Raw genomic sequence first — 15,662 nt, 5'->3', positions numbered from 1 at the left:
CAAGAGAATTTATTCTGCCATCGAAATCAACCTTTCGTGGGTTTTTGTTTTCGAGACATTATATCAAGTTTCTGAACTTGGAGTTGGGCTCCAGCCTTTCATGCCACGTTTGGTGATATACTAATATTGATATTTTGGATTATCTTTTAAATAAAGTTCTAAAGTCATTAATTAAATTTAATTTTGAGGATTAATTATATGCTTTGGAGTTATTAAAATAATCGAAATTGTGCGGCAATTATGTATTTATGTTGAAGATCTTTAATCCAATTTGTGAAAAAAGCAATTAGTTGTGTCAGATAGTTGATATGATTTCATGATATTTTTTACTTCATGGAATTTATTAATTGATGTTAAGCAAGTGATGATCACTTGGCAGTGATATTAGCAATTGGCGAAGTTTCGTGACTTTTTGGAACATTAAATATTCCATCAAGGATGAACATAGAAGTTTGTTTTTAATTTACTATGCAGGCTACAATAAGATATCGTAAGTGTGAGTCACGTGATTAGATCATCTTGAAATCAAGAAAATTTCTTAATTTTAATAGTCGTGATGTTAAACTTATGCGTATAAGATGACTATTATGTGCCCCTGATTATGAGTATTATTTGATATCGTGATTGTTGTCTATGTGGGGTTAAGTTAGTTTAGAGACTAACTAGATAGTAAGTTGGTCCCACTAATATTTGTGAGTGTTGAAGAGAAATACTTTCATGTAAATTTATCTATGACTATTGTGATAGTTGATTACTTCTACTAATCTTTATTTTGTTCATTGGTAAGCCGTGATTTTTTTATTGTGGAACTTATTATTTGTCTCATTTGATTATGTATTGTTTGCTTACTTTTGAATGATTAAAGTTGTTAAACTGTCACCTTGATCTAGAGGCATATGCAATTGATGATCAAAATTATTGAGCATGGACTAATTGATAGGTTTATTTTGTGAGTATTTTGTTAGCTTGCATTGACTCCAAAGAGAATTTACAATCATTATTGGTATTTATTCTTGTAAATTTAGCATTTTATCGAACTGAAAATGTATATAATTGCAAGGGGTGTAACATTTATTTTCTTTTTGAAGGTTTAGATGAGACCCAATATTTCTCCAAGATTGATAACCGAAATGAAAGGTTTGTTTTGGCAAAGGATCAATGAGGTCATACAAAGTATATTTTATATGTAATATACATGCGGTAAGAATGAGAAATTCGAACCTCAATTTCTTGTTGATGAAATTTCAAGAGTAAATAGGTTTTAATATATATATATATATATATATATACACACACACACACACACACACACGAAAAATTAATGGGTGAGCAAAAGTTCACCAAAATAACTTATTGATAGCATGCTATTTTGTATGATTATAGAGTGGTTTTTAGCATTGAATATGTGAGGAATTGATGCCTTAATTCATTATTCACTCTATTTTTACGCAATTTTTGTGTATCCTATGCTTCACGGGTTGTTAGTGTTTTTGTTGAGATTTTAGGTCCAAAGACGACCAATGAAGCCTATGGATCATGAACCAAGGTTAGAAGCAAGAAGATGATGGAAAGAAGCCGAGGAAAAGGAGTCAAGTTAAGAAGAAAGAGAGATGTGCAGTGGAGAGGCCTCTTCATAGAGTGGCGCGGCCTCTCCCTAGGAGCGGCCTCTCCAGGTCAGTGGAGAGGCCTCTCCACCCCGCTGCTGTAGCTACAGCCAAACTTGGCAGTTTCAAGGATTTTGTGAGGAGAGGCCTCTCCAACTTTATGCCGCGGCCTCTCCACCTATTTGGAGAGGCCTCTCCACCTCGTTGCTGAACTTCCTGCCTCACTTGGCAGATTTGAAAGAAGAGATGAGGAGAGGCCTCTCCAACATAGGGGAGTGGCCTCTCCATCTGAGGAGCGGCCTCTCCACCTTTTTGGAGAGGCCTCTCCACCCTGCTACGGAGCATTCTGCCCCAATTTTCCCCAGTTTGGAGTGGCCTCTCCAGACCTTGGAGAGGCCTCTCCCGACGGGTTCCGCGAACTTTCTATTGCGGAGTTTACTATGAAATTGGGGATTATAAATAGCTTTAAGGGGCTCATTTGTAGGCATCTTCTTCTCTCTTAACTCCTTTAGACTTATTCTCTTAATTAGTTCATAGTTTTCCTCTCCCTTAGTTTAGTTTCTCAAAACTCAATCATTTTGTAAGAATCATTGGAACTTTGTTCTATCAATTTCAACAACAATTATTCTCAACTTTGGAGCATCAATTAGTAACCTCTTTCTCTCTCCTTTGTTATTTAATTTTCTGATTTTATCTTTGATTAATCTTGGTTCTTGCTTAATCTTTGTTAATTGTTCTTGCATGTTCAACCATCCTTGTTTATTCTCTCTCCTAGTTTAATTGAATTCATGTTAACCCTAGATTTAATTGCTAGATTGTTTTTCACCATGATTTGTGAGTAGTTAATTAGCTAGGGGTTGGGTGAAGACCCAACCAAGCCATGGGTTGATTGATGTTTGTGCTTGCATGTTCATTTTGGGTTGATGATTGATTGTTAAGGGATTGGTTAATTGCATGTGTAATTGGTTGGCCACTTATTGCTCATGTATTCACTTCTATGCTAGCATTGAGAGATGGAGTCTAGTTGTGAGCCTATTCTTATATGATTATGCTAAATTCCTCTTGATTATGGTTCCTTGTTTGAATGATGTAGTAGTCTTAGTTGCAACAATTAGGTGAGAAATCCCAATTGTTTGTGCCTTAATGCTTTCTTGGACCGATTGAAAGACAAACCCGAGTTAGTAGTCTACTTCCCATTGTTAAGACTTGGTTGGCCTATCTTGTTAGTTGAGTTTGGTTTAGGATTGCTTAGTGTTATGGCTTCGAAAGAAGGCAATGTTGAGTGCCCTTTCTATCACCCAATTTGTGGTCATGCTTGCCTATTGATTTGATCCGTTGGTTTGGTTGGAGTCGATCCCTATTTCCCCCTAGTGTTTGTCTCCATAGTAGTTATCTAATCAAAACCCCCAATTTGTGATCGAACTAGATTGCAACCGTTTCATATTCTCGGTGTACTTACCCATTCCCTGTGGATACGATCCTCTACTTACCCTAGACTTGTCTTAGGTTGGTTTAGGTAGAAATATTGTTTGGTTTTAGGGTGATTGTCCAACGACCGATTATTCCCTCTACCACTTATATATATTGTCATGGTGTTTGATGTGTGATGTGTGATCAATATCAATATTATTTGATAGTATATGTCTGCATAAAATTAGATTATTGGAATGATGTAATTATTTGAACATGTAATTTTCGTATATATAATAGATCTGAAAAAACCTAAATTTATGATAGCAAAGGTCAAAGACCCTCAAGAATAATACGAAAACAAAAATGACTAATATAGTTTCTAAAGTATGTTGACTAGATTATCCACCATATTAAGATATATATAAAGTTTTTAAAGAGTTGATGTATCTTTCTTTTAGTTGGATTTTTTTTAATAGCAAACTCTGTGTGAGATCAAATTGGTGAATGATAGCCAACCAGACTCACTAGCTCATTACCAGAAGTGAATGAGAAATTGCATGATTTAAAGAAAACTAAGCATGTTTGCATGATGTTCTTTTGATTATATTATTTAAGAAAAGTTCATAAGAATATCTATTTGAACAAAAAAAATGTGTTATGAGTTCAAGTAATTACACATGATATTTTGAACAACTTACTTGAAAAATGTATTTATTATGCCCATAGTTTTAAGAATTTTCAATATAAAAATTAATATAATTGGGCAAGAGTTACGAGTATGAGTTTATAAGAATAATTTTATTATGTTTGATACATGTATTTCTAAAAGAATTTATGGCTTAAAAGGAGCAAGGGATTTAAAGATTGTTGGACTATTTTTATACCCCCATATGCAAGGATTAGGGGGAGATAGTGTTTATTCCATTGTTTTTATGTAATCCTTGCACATGAATAATTAAATATGATAATGGTCAGTTTGGTACATACACTAGTCTAAATATCAATGATTTATTTAATAGAGGTGGCCACATGATAATCAAATATTTAGAATGATACCATCTTGAAGATGGATATGAATAAATGTCATTACCAATATACTAGCTATAAATTTACATATTAAGTTGATGCCCTAAAAGGACAAGATCAATTGCTATTGAAACTAGCACACCTGAAGTGTGGTAATCCAAAGGGTTACAACGATAAGAATCCCTGAAATAGGAAAGGAGCAATAATTGACAATAACAAATTTGAGAAAGTGACACATTTTGATGCATCTCCTGAAGAGATCATTTCTAGTACATTAAAATGTGTTATGGTTATATAAAGTACTCCAAAAGAGTATAAAATGTTGTCCAACAAGATTAGCATATATCAAGATTACAATCAAGGCTCTAATGGAGTATGAGTATTAGTTAATTGTCTTGTCAATTGTAAAAAGAAATACATTGGTGTACTAGTATCACATCATATTCATGGCCATGCATAAAGTATCTCTAATAAGGTGATCACCAATATTATAAAACTGACCATAATTTATATACTAAAGGAAAAGTGATTGGATGTGATATTAATAATTAGGCCATCTGGGGTTTAATAAATTCCCGTTATGAAAACCTGAAGAAATAATGTACTGATTCTCTCTCATGTTATATATATGAAATAAATTGAATGGCAAGACATAACATTGAGATTGAGCTATATTTGGATTGTGATTTATATAATTTGTGTTAAAAGAGAAGTTCAGGAGATAATACATTGGTTTTTCTGAATAATTAGTGACCAGAATTTCACTAGAATAATTTATATGTTGACAAATATTAGGTGACCAAAGGCTCACCACGTACAAGTTATATGTGGAAATTTTTAAGTAACTAGTATCATACTATTAATGTTTCTAGTGATCCCGAAGATCATCACCTAGTGAAATTACAAGAAAGTTTATGTTTGTATAACAATTTTCTTGATTGGGGCTATTGTATGTCAGCACATAAGGAATATAATAAGAAATTAGCAACTGCACAATTTATTACCCCCTATTAATATTGATCTCTAGAAGAGAACAAATTTCATTATTATCTAGAAGAGATAGAACTTTGTTGAATATATATGATTATCCTACGAGATAAAATTTGATGCACATGAAATTATATTCTAAGTTGGTGAAGAATTGCCCTAATATTTGAGATATTTTACCAACTTAGGGGGAAGAATTGAAGTAAGTTGGCAAAATTATAATACTATAAATAGTTGATCCCTCTAATGATACTTTGTAAAGTTACATGCCAACTTTTGTATCAACATATGTTGCACATTTATGATTTGATTTGTATACCGTTATGACCCATCTAGAGGAATAGAGAGATATATTATGATTATGGTGATAATGATATTATGTGCATACATTAAGATAGATCTTGCCAATTTACTTTAAATCACTGCACCTGAAGTGTAGTTTGTATGATTGGTTCCAATATAAATATGCGATATACGGCAAGATAGTGCAGTTGATACTTTTAAAGTATAATAATAGTATATTAATACCATAGTGTAAGAAATACCCTTAATATGTGGTATAGATATCTGAATTATTATAATAGATGGCCTATTATGTAAGAAAAGTTATGATGGTACCAATGAGAAATGCATTCAGATATCATAGTAAAATAGCATGTGAAATATACGTTATAGGAATTTTATGATACCGGTACACAATGGAACCGATGAATAATATGCATATGCATGATACAATGGACTAGTGAATAAGGGATCTGAAATATATGTTCATTTTGTTGTCGACATAATGATAATGATCAAAAGTTTATTATGGACCAGAAGTTCAATGAAATTTGGATTTTTAAATCCACACTGTACAGTGTCTTGCATCATTTTGAGTCTTATGTTCATGTGCATGTGTGAGTCATAAGTTAATGGATATTTATTGCATATATAGGAAGTTGTTAGATGCATTATTCATTGTATATTTGTTAATATGTTATCATATTTTCTATATCTCATATTGCATGCATTAATTTCTTACAATAACTTTGGTGTATGTAAATGTTCATTCAAAGTATAGTAAGATATGTTTACAACTTTGATGAAAAATTAGAAAGAGATATTAATATTCCAATGGGCTTATAATTGTGATGAAATTATTGATGACACCGATTTAATTGCACATTATGAATTAAGAAGAGTTCTTGAAAAACTTATATACGACCTATTGTAATATCCAGCCCTACAAAGTTTATATCTTGAATTTACAATTATTATCAAACTCTTGAAAATCTATGTACGTAACAACATTATTGACATCTCAACCTGAAGTTTGAGCATATGAGAGTTAATGAGATTTACTATTTGTATTTGCAAGAGAGCTATCGTGTCAATTATGAAATGTCTAAAGAATATCAATGGATCACTTATGCATGGCAATGTTTTCTTATGGTCCAGAAGAACCATGATTAGCGTATATAATTATATGTGTTATATTATAATTCATATGAGAAGAATGACATTAATAATATCAAGTTTTGTCATCAAATTATTACTCGTATTAATGAATGTTTGATCGAATAATGATCATCAAAATTTATTATAAACGACTTCCAGAAGAAGTCATAACCGTATAAGTTTACCCTTTGAATCAACTATTAAACAGATATTTGAAATAATGATATTAGAGATAAACACATGTATGGTGAAATAAAGACACTTCATATGTTCATGTGAAGACTTGAAGATGCAATTTCAGTTTAGGAGTATCGAAGATCAACGAGCGATATTTTACTACACATGAGAAGATATCTAACATATTGGATTCATTGCTGCGATACTAGAAGATCTCAAGCTATGTATTCATCAGGGGGAGAAAATACGCGCTGCACTCTTTTTCCCTTGACCATGGATTTGTCCTACATTGGGTTTTCCTGGTAAGGTTTTTAATGAGGCAGCATCTCGAGCGTATTACGAACAATGTTGTACTCTTTTTCCTTCATTAGGTTTTTATCTCATACGGTTTTTCCTAATAAGGTTTTAACGAGGCACACTCTTCGATAGTAGACATCCAAGGGGGAGTGTTATGAAATATTGTATGGATATCCATTATCCTCCTTTATCATTTCGGAATGTTCTAGAATTAGGGTTTATTATTTTCTAAGCAAACCCTAGTTATATTATATATATATATATATATATATATATATATATATATATATATATATATATATATATATATATATATATATATATATATATATATATATATATATATATATATATATATATATCCCCACTCTATGGAATAAGATAGACTGATGTATTCTCTCCCTAATTTCTCCTCTTTCTCTTTAATTTTATAACAGTAGCTTTTTTTTTTTTTTTTTTGTTAAAGGAAGTCATATCCTACTACTCATATTAGCGTTCATGACTTCATTAATTTTAAACTCAATCCTTTTTTTTTTTTTTTTTTAAGGAAGTCATATCCTGCTACTCATATTAGCATCCATGACTTCATTAATTTTTAAACCCAATTTTTTAATTTTTTTTGAATAAAGTAAATAATATTTCAGAAAAAAAAAAGGGAGAATTGAACCATATAGACTTCTTATATTGAACACGCAATATGTGTGTGTCTACGAACTTGTATAAAATAATGTAAATTTAAAGTGTTACATTTAAAAAAAAAATGGATAAAGTACTTAACTCCGTAGGCACGACCCGTGCCCATTACTTATATTATGGGCTTGTTTAGTAAATGGATTTTCATTAGCTTTTGGCTTTTTCATTTGGTCAAACATTCAAAATTTGTGTTTGCAAAATGGCTTTTTCAACTAGCTGAAAAGCTGGCTTTTAAGCCAAATGAAAAAGCTGCTTGGAGTAGCTTTAAGGTTTTGGCTATCTAAGTTACTAATAACATTCAACAATCAATTTTACCAAACATGTTTTTAGACTATTAAAAAGTCAAACAGCCAACAAAACAGCTAATACAAACAATCAGTCAATCCAACCAATCAAACCAACCAACAATCAATTGTCAAATAAAGCCTATAGAGTAAAAATCTAGAATAACCCGTGTCATACATCCAAAATTCCACAAAAACCATAAGAGCATAGAGTAGGCCCAACAGAAAAGAAGCAGGTAGGTCCTCGAAGCCAAGTAGCCGTTTTAGTCGTCGTCGTCGTCGCTAGAAACCTTGAGAAAAACAGTCTGAAAATCTACCATCGGTCATGGCAATGAGATCCGCAGCAACTAGTGTTTCTCGCTCATCACTTCATCGCATCATGGACGGAACTTCTCGTAGCTCTTCTCTTTTCGCTCGCTTCTCCAGCGATGGCCGCGTTCTTAGCGAAGAGGAACGTGCCAAAGAAACCGTCTATATCCAGGTCTTTCTCCTTTTTTTTTTTTTTTTTTTATCTATTTTATTGTTTGCTTTTTTCTTGTTAATTTGGATTTTTTTTTTTTTTTGGCATTTTTTTCACTATTTTGAGGGTTTGTTTCTTATTTTTGTTTTGACCTGTTTATTTGTAGAAAATGGAGAGGGAGAGGTTGGAGAAACTGAAAAAGAAGCAAGAGAAAGAGAAGGCTGAGAAAGAAAAGGAAAGTGCTGAGAAGGTATTTCCCCTAAATCTGTTGTATTGCTTAGTTTTATTTTATTTAATTGTCAGGTTGATAGTGTAATTTGGAACTAGTAATGCGACAACTTAATTTAGACTGAACGAGTATATAGTTTAGTTTTCGGTATTTGATATTGATTCACTTCGGTTTCAGATGAAATTGATGATTAGTGTATATATATATATAGATCGTGATATTCATGAATTTCGTGGCATCCCTACCTTTAGTTGATTTCTATCATCTTGATTTATTTGTGCTTGACTGTTCTGCATTGTTGTTGGTGGATTATGATACTTACACTCGGAAGAAGTGTGTTAAAACATAAATACTTTTGCCAAGTTTCAGTCACGGCATTATTTGAGAAACTTTGAATGGTATGGGTCCATAATGAAATGTTAAGTGTCGTACTTGTATCCGTTTATGAAGTATTTGTTTATGGAGTATTCAACACGATTACTTGAATTGAAATAAAGAGTCCGAGTTATATAGGTGGGGCTGTAGGGGTACATCTTTAAGTTTATGGTTGTGTCATTTGTGGTGGACATGGCTTGTGAAGTTAAATCTTTGTTGCTTTCTGCATCTTTGTTACATGTTTTTATATGCATAGTCTGTGAGAATAAGGAAGAAACAACTTGACTTGTGAAGTTAAATCTTTGTTGCTTTGTGAATCTTTGTTACATGTTTTTATATGCGTAGTCTGTTAAAAATGGTAAACTTAAGGAAGAAACAACTGTGGTGTTACATAACATATATCTGGGTTTCTACTATTTTGGCAACATTATGCCTGTTCTAAAACACAAATGATGAAACAAGTTTCGCTTTCATTTTTTTATATTGTATATTTTTGGGGCCTTAATTTTTTCTTTTTGTTGCAATCATGAGGGGGAGGGATATTGAGGTAAAAAAAAAGATGCTTTGCTGAAAGTTGAGATTGTTATCGAATTTATGGATTATAAGATTTGAACAGCTCTCTTTAGCATCATTACATGAATGATGAAACCTGAGATTCTGGCCTATCTAGTATAGCAAAAGCCTAAAAGTGCAAATATTGACCTATGCTTGTAACAGACCCTATGTGATTGATACAAAACTGAGTTAACCAATATAAGTTCTGATTAGCTTTTTGTCTATGGTTAATTGAGCTCAAAATTAGAATAATGATCTTTTTTTCCCCCAAAGCCTTTTGTGACTTATAAATTTGATAAGAGTATAACAAATTATCTACGAAAACTTACAAGGCTCGATAATAATTGATACTCTTATCAAATAAAATTGGATTTCTCCTATCTCATGCTCTTCTTCTTTGTAACTTCTTCCATTGTAGATGGTTAAAAGTTTGCATGCTAGAGAAGGGTATTATAAGGACAAGATACTTTGATTTCCTAAAAAAAAAAAAAAAGGAAACTGTAAATGCTGGTATTCTTGATGAAAGACGTGTGCTGATATTTCCATAATCATCTCCTTTAGTTTTCAATGGACCATCTGTCTTTTATACCCTTTGCTTGCTCAACTACAATGTTTATGTTATATTCTCATTTTCTTATTATTCTCATTTTCTTGCAGAAAACCGAGGGGGATTCTCACTAAAACTAAAGCAGATTCGGAGTCTTGCAGTTTCTCTGATTGCTTCGTGGGAAATAAATGTATATTGTACTCAAGTGAATCTGTATGTCCTGTATAGCTTGCCTAGACATTGGGTACAATATTGTTCATGAACTTGTTGTATCAGTTGATGTCCGTGGTTTGAGATTCTGTTATATGCCATCTTACTTAGTTGAGAACCTGAGACTGTTATGTACTGTACAATCTTCTTGTTTAATGAGTTCAGGCAAGTTGTCTTCTTTGTTTGGTTATGGACTTATAGTGCAATGGTTTGAGTCCCTGTGACTGCTGAGAAAAGAATCTTGCTTTTAATACTCCCTCCGTCCAAAATGAATTGTCATGTTGATGGTGTAATTAAACTGTAATGTGACAACTACACCCGAACAAAGGTAGTTTGAGTTTCGGTCTTCTCAATCTACCACTGTTTCTTTTTTCATAACCAATACAACTGATGGTGATGAATGAGAAAATTCTCAGGGGAGTGTAAAAGCTTGCTGTGAAAAAATGATCAAGAGTACAGCTTACTGTACAGTGTGCATGTGAAATTGCAGGTCATTTTTGTTATTAACTGCACAAATCTTTGTTTCCCCTTTGGTATTAGGGGTATATGTCCGAAATCTAATCTAGTCTAATCCAGTCTAGTCGGATCGAATTTGAAAAAGTTTAGTTTGGACTCTTGACTCAAATTTTCAAGTCCAAAATATTTTGGATTGGATCTAGACTCACCACTTGGAGTCTCTTTCTTTTCTTCATGATTTAACTCTTGGTTTCATAGATCCACAAATCCAAATTCAACAAACCTCAGCATCACAAAATCAGCCTCGAATAAAAAGCACAAACCAGAACAAATTTAAACCAAGTATATCCAGAGTATTTAGCAATTAAGATATCATGATGTATAGATTCCATCTTAGACTGCTGTAGTTTAAAATAAGAAAAAGACTGCTATAGTTTAAGTTACAAGTACATTCTAACTGTCATCTAACAATTTCCATCATGTAGTGCCTATGTTTACTTGTCCTTTCACTATCCTAAAAACCACTTCATTCATGGGTAATTCAACCCCAACACTCTGCCCTCATATTTACTCCACACTCACACACCACTACACCAGTATTCCCTTTAAAGTATAACTACCAAACAAATTCTACAACACACAACCTCCTTATATGTACAGAATCAGACATTCAGACTGTATCGGAAACCACCACTACCACCTTCGTTTCACTTCCATACAATTACATCGGGAACCTGAAAGTTTGATAGCCAAATGGGGAACCCTCTTGAGTAGTATTAGCAGCATTGAATGGGGGTGATGCACCCATTTGTTGATATGCTGTATGATGGTCCATGGCATTGCCTCCAGGTTGCGGAATCCAACTTTGTTCTACAGCAGGCCGTGCAGCAGATTTCTCATCAACGGTGGTAATATCATGGATGCTTGATCTTTTCCTTTCTTTCTTGCCAGAGTTTTGACGAAGGTAATACTTCTGCGCGTGGCTGGCCACCTGGGTTGGAGTTCTTGTCACCACCACATTCCTCGATATACTCCTCCAATCACCCTTGCCATACTTCTCGAGCCCAATCAGGAAAAGCCTGTTTAGACAAACATTAGAGGATCAATTATAATGCCATATAACCAAACAACATAGGATTACCCAGCGCGCTGTACAAAGGATAACCGCGCCAACTGCTATGAACCCCAACCTAGTCAAGAACTAGATTAAACAAAGGATATATGATTTGCTTTTCTTACCAACAAAAATTTCATTGAAATTAGGTGTCTGTCTTTGTAATCCAGCTAATCAAAACTAGGTTTGAAAGATATTTTAATTAAGCTTTCGTGCTAGATTACTATTCCTCCTAATAAAACGACCTGTCAAACCCAAATAACATGGATATAATTGATTAAAAATATATTCTACATTTCATACCCATCCTTATTACCATCCATTTCCAACCAAACTTTTACCAAATTGCGGTCACAAACTAACGCAGGTGTCCATACTACACCCGAGTGTAAAATTATCCCTCTAGCGTCATCAAGTCCTCAAATGCTCCACACTCGAGCATTCGATAAGGGTTTTTTAAGTGATAGGGCGTAACATTACACCCGAGTGTACAACAAAATTAACAAAAACAACCAGTTAAAAGCTAGTTATCCAGCAAAGAGACACTAGCACATTTCTAACCTTCAATATATTCACAAAATAATAACAATTTGGGCATTTGGACAATTATTCACAAATACTAGGTATATTAGAATTCACATTTATACCTCATATCAAAAAAAAAAAAAAAAAAGCAAATTAAAATTTGCTAAGCAAATAATTCAAAAAATTATAATTCATCCCAACCAAATTAAAACTGCTACCTCCATTTCATATTATTCGCAACAACTACACATTTTTTACCCACACCTTATGTCAAATCGCAAATAATATTAAACGAAACAAAGGTAATAATAATAATAATAATTACCTGTGTTCTTCTTCAGTCCAAGGAGTACCCTTCTTTCTCTCAACATCATTTTGTTTAGGCTTATTAGCATTACTGTTATTACCATCAGACGACCCAAAAGATATTTGATTCAATCGATTCAACGGCGACTCGGTACCAAACCAAGAGGCAGCCAACTCGTCAGAGTAACTCGGAAGTTCGACAAGACCCGAGTCGATCTGCTCGACGTCGTGAAGAAGAGCTTCATAGTGGTCCCTTACCTCCGTCGCTGACCTCCCCGGAACATGGTCGGCAATTTTCTGCCACCGCTCTTCCGTCGCTAAATCCCCGAATATTACTAGAGCTTCCTCGAACAACTTGTCCTCTGCTCTTGACCACTTCCCCAAATCACCTCTCATTCACCAAATTCAATTTTCCTTGTAATTGGGGTCTTATCTTTGAATTTGTAGCAAAATTAAAAAAGGGTTTTGTATGATTTTGACGAATTGATAGTTGAATTGTAAATTTTTAGCTGAAATTCTTGGTGATGCGATGAAGTTGGGGGTTTAGGAATTGTTGGTAGTTGAAATGAAAATTGAAGAGGGTTATAAATTAATTGATTATTTAATAATAGTAAAGTAAGAGTAGGATTTTGTGAAATCTAGAATCTAGAATAAGTGATTGAAATTGGATAAAATTGGGATTTTATTTATAGGAAGATGAAAAAAGAGAGAGGAAAAAGACAAAAGAGGTTCTCGGTGGCTTTAGAGTGAAGGGCTGCGGGGTTGAGCTGGTTATTAATTAAGGGATGTACTGGTTTTTCAACATTTTCAACACGTTTTTGGGTTTAACCTCTTCCTATTTTTGAATTTTGTAGGGTGGAAGACCGCCTAATTTTAAGATTTTTTTGAAAAAAATATTTTTTTTGTGTTTTAAATTTAAATGTTTTTCATAGATAATGCTCAAAAAGGATAACATTTTCAAATTACACCCTTTTTTACAAAAAATTTCCTCCATACCGTCCACATAAGCAAGTGTGTTGTGTTTTTTTTTAAAAAAAAAAAAATTCTATCAACACAAAACCGCTAATTAAATTTAAATGCTGAGTTGGACGGTATGGGGGGAATTTTTTGTAAAAGGAATGTAATTTGGGAATTTTTGCATCTTTGAACTATTTTTATGAAAATCACTCTTAAAATTTAAATTTTACATTTTAGCTTTATACGAGTATAAATTTTGAATTTTTAATGTTAAAAGGGTAGGTAACACAGTAATTTATCAATTGTAAAATGGAATATTTGTGAGTGTAGTGTGTGTGTGTGTGTGTGTATATATATATATATATATATATATATATATATATATATATATATATATATATATATATATATATATATATATATATATATATATATATATTAAAACTCAATGCGAATACACGTGCCCGCCACGTGTCATCATGACTAAGCAGATGATGTGTCGTCATGTCATATCTTGAGTAATTCTTATAATCCCCAATTTAAGAAGGTGTTTAAGGTGATTAATTACCACCATTATTTTCTTGATAAGTAACTTTCATAACCCCTTATTTAAGAGGATGTTTAAGGTGATTATTTACCTCCCTTGATGCTTGGGATTCTTCTTCTATGTTCTTTCATGTACGACTGGCAATCCCTAACCTAACCCGATAACACGACCCGAACTCGACCCGAAGTTATTGAAAGAAACCCGAACCCAGCCCGAATCGAACTCGAACAACCCAAATTGGACCCAAATTGACCCAAATTTAATATTTCGTAATAATATTAAGTTTTACACTATTTTTTATAGTTTCTAAGCATAACCCGAAATCGACCCGAATTTTGACCCGAACCCGACCTGCTGACCCGAATTGCCACCCCTACCTTCATGTTTCTATTTAAATAAAAGAAGCCTTTTTTTTCTCTGATTTTTACACTTGAAAAATACTCCATACATCAAGCATAATAGTCTAAATACATTCTCTATTGGGCATAAGTTAGTTGACTCAAACCTTCCACCCAAAAGTGTCTTTGTGTGGAAGTGATGTGTTACCATAGGGTTCGTGCCGGCGAATACAATTGAGCACCTTGGTTACGCTGGAAATTAGTTTTCAAGTCAGTGATTTACATCACGACGTACCGATATTGTTCCATTGTTTGTGAGATTATCTTTTTAATCTTACTTAAATATTTTTATCCTGTTTGTACTAGACTACTCCTTTATTTACAACAACTGTAACTGATTTAATCTTTATTTATATTTTTTTTTTTTTGAAAACATCTATATTTGTATTTTATTACATAATTTTTATTATAAAACCTCATTTATAATATACATCTCACGACCCGGGGCATTGCCCGGGGCCAAAAACTAGTTTAATGTTAGAAGGGTATATAACACGGTAATTAATCTATTGTAAAATGGAATACTTGTGGGTGTTCTGAACTAGTTTGTATGAGTTACTTTCCATAAAGTCTTGTAACTTTGACAGATTGTAATTTATACTACCTTTGTTTCACATTTTTTGCAATTTTGAAGAATGCACAGACTCCTAGGCAAAATTTGTTTGAGAGTGTAACATAGAGAGAGAAAAATAGGAATACATGTAATGAGAAAAGAGATAGAGAGAAATGACAACCTAAAAAGGAAAGAAAACATTAGTTGCAAATAATATGTAGCATCAATTATGGTAAAAGTTGCAAAAAATATAAAACGAAGATAGTAAATAAAATTGCATTCCTAATGTTTCAAAAATAAAAAGAATAGGTTTTTCTTTAAAAAAAAAAAGGTTGAAATAAAACAAATTCCTCATGTACTATATATATGTAGGATTGATTTTGAGGGTTTATTTTATTTTGGTTCATCATAAAGCGCTAATACATTCAATGATTTAAATTAAAACCGTTAACAACATTAACTGTTATATAAGGATTAGCGGATTTCATAAAAGTAAAGAGATCGATTAA

At 32.8% G+C, this 15,662-nt stretch overlaps 1 protein-coding gene and 1 long non-coding RNA gene across 2 annotated transcripts; one reads left to right on the top strand and one right to left on the bottom strand.

Moving 5' to 3' along the window:
• The first annotated feature begins 8,134 nt into the window (after nt 1-8,134).
• LOC145576503 (uncharacterized) lies at nt 8,135-10,487 on the top strand. Its single transcript, XR_014098409.1, has 3 exons — nt 8,135-8,402; nt 8,548-8,631; nt 10,198-10,487. It is a non-coding gene; the product is annotated as an uncharacterized LOC145576503 (long non-coding RNA).
• A 613-nt stretch (nt 10,488-11,100) lies between these two features.
• LOC145574698 (transcription factor DIVARICATA-like) lies at nt 11,101-13,372 on the bottom strand. Its single transcript, XM_081632548.1, has 2 exons — nt 12,718-13,372; nt 11,101-11,832 (listed from the first exon to the last, which is right to left on the bottom strand). The coding sequence occupies exons 1-2, from the start codon at nt 13,092-13,094 to the stop codon at nt 11,475-11,477; spliced, it is 735 nt and encodes a 244-aa protein (XP_081488674.1). The 5' UTR covers nt 13,095-13,372; the 3' UTR covers nt 11,101-11,474.
• Between the last annotated feature and the right edge of the window lie 2,290 nt (nt 13,373-15,662).

Source organism: Chenopodium album, chromosome 13 (genome assembly GCF_948465745.1).
Source record: "Chenopodium album chromosome 13, dcCheAlbu1.1, whole genome shotgun sequence".
Classification (NCBI taxonomy): Eukaryota; Viridiplantae; Streptophyta; class Magnoliopsida; order Caryophyllales; family Amaranthaceae; genus Chenopodium; species Chenopodium album.
Note: the sequence above shows the minus strand (reverse complement) of the source record. Positions and strands in the feature narration are given on the sequence as shown.